The 524-nt window shown below is 43.3% G+C and overlaps 1 protein-coding gene across 1 annotated transcript; it reads left to right on the top strand.

Moving 5' to 3' along the window:
* Positions 1-209: 209 nt before the first annotated feature.
* On the top strand, positions 210-524 carry Tsp_13574 (conserved hypothetical protein; the record flags this gene model as incomplete). Its single annotated transcript, XM_003366460.1, has 2 exons — positions 210-240; positions 360-524. Coding segments are annotated over exons 1-2 (196 nt in total), but the record flags the coding sequence as incomplete, so codon positions are not given.

Below are 524 nucleotides of genomic sequence, written 5' to 3'. Positions count from 1 at the left end.
TCCAATAGCGTATATTAAAGTTGCTGCGGTTAAAACGCTCGTAGTTGAATTGTGGTCTTAGACAACAGTCCCCCTACAAAGGTGTGGCACGGTTGCTCGAGATCTTCATTCGTGGTTGCTGTTGTTGCTCTTCATTGAGTGTCAATGGTGCCTCGAGATTTTACTTTGAAAAAATTAGAGTGCTCAAAGCAGGTTGTGATGCCTGAATAATGGTGCATGGAATAATAGAATACGATCTCGGTTCTATTTTGTTGGTTTTCGAACCGGAGATAATGATTGAAAGGAACAGACGGGGGCATTCGTATTGCTGCGTTAGAGGTGAAATTCTTGGATCGCAGCAAGATGAACAATTGCGAAAGCATTTGCCAAGAATGTTTTCATTAATCAAGAACGAAAGTTAGAGGTTCGAAGGCGATCAGATACCGCCCTAGTTCTAACGGTAAACTATGCCAACCAGCGATTCGCCAAAGTTCATTTAAGACTCGGCGAGCATCTTCCGGGAAACCAAAGTGTTTTCGGTTCCG

This window comes from Trichinella spiralis (genome assembly GCF_000181795.1).
Source record: "Trichinella spiralis strain ISS 195 chromosome Unknown Scfld5966, whole genome shotgun sequence".
Lineage (NCBI taxonomy): Eukaryota > Metazoa > Nematoda > Enoplea > Trichinellida > Trichinellidae > Trichinella > Trichinella spiralis.
This window is presented reverse-complemented; position numbering and strand designations above follow the sequence as displayed.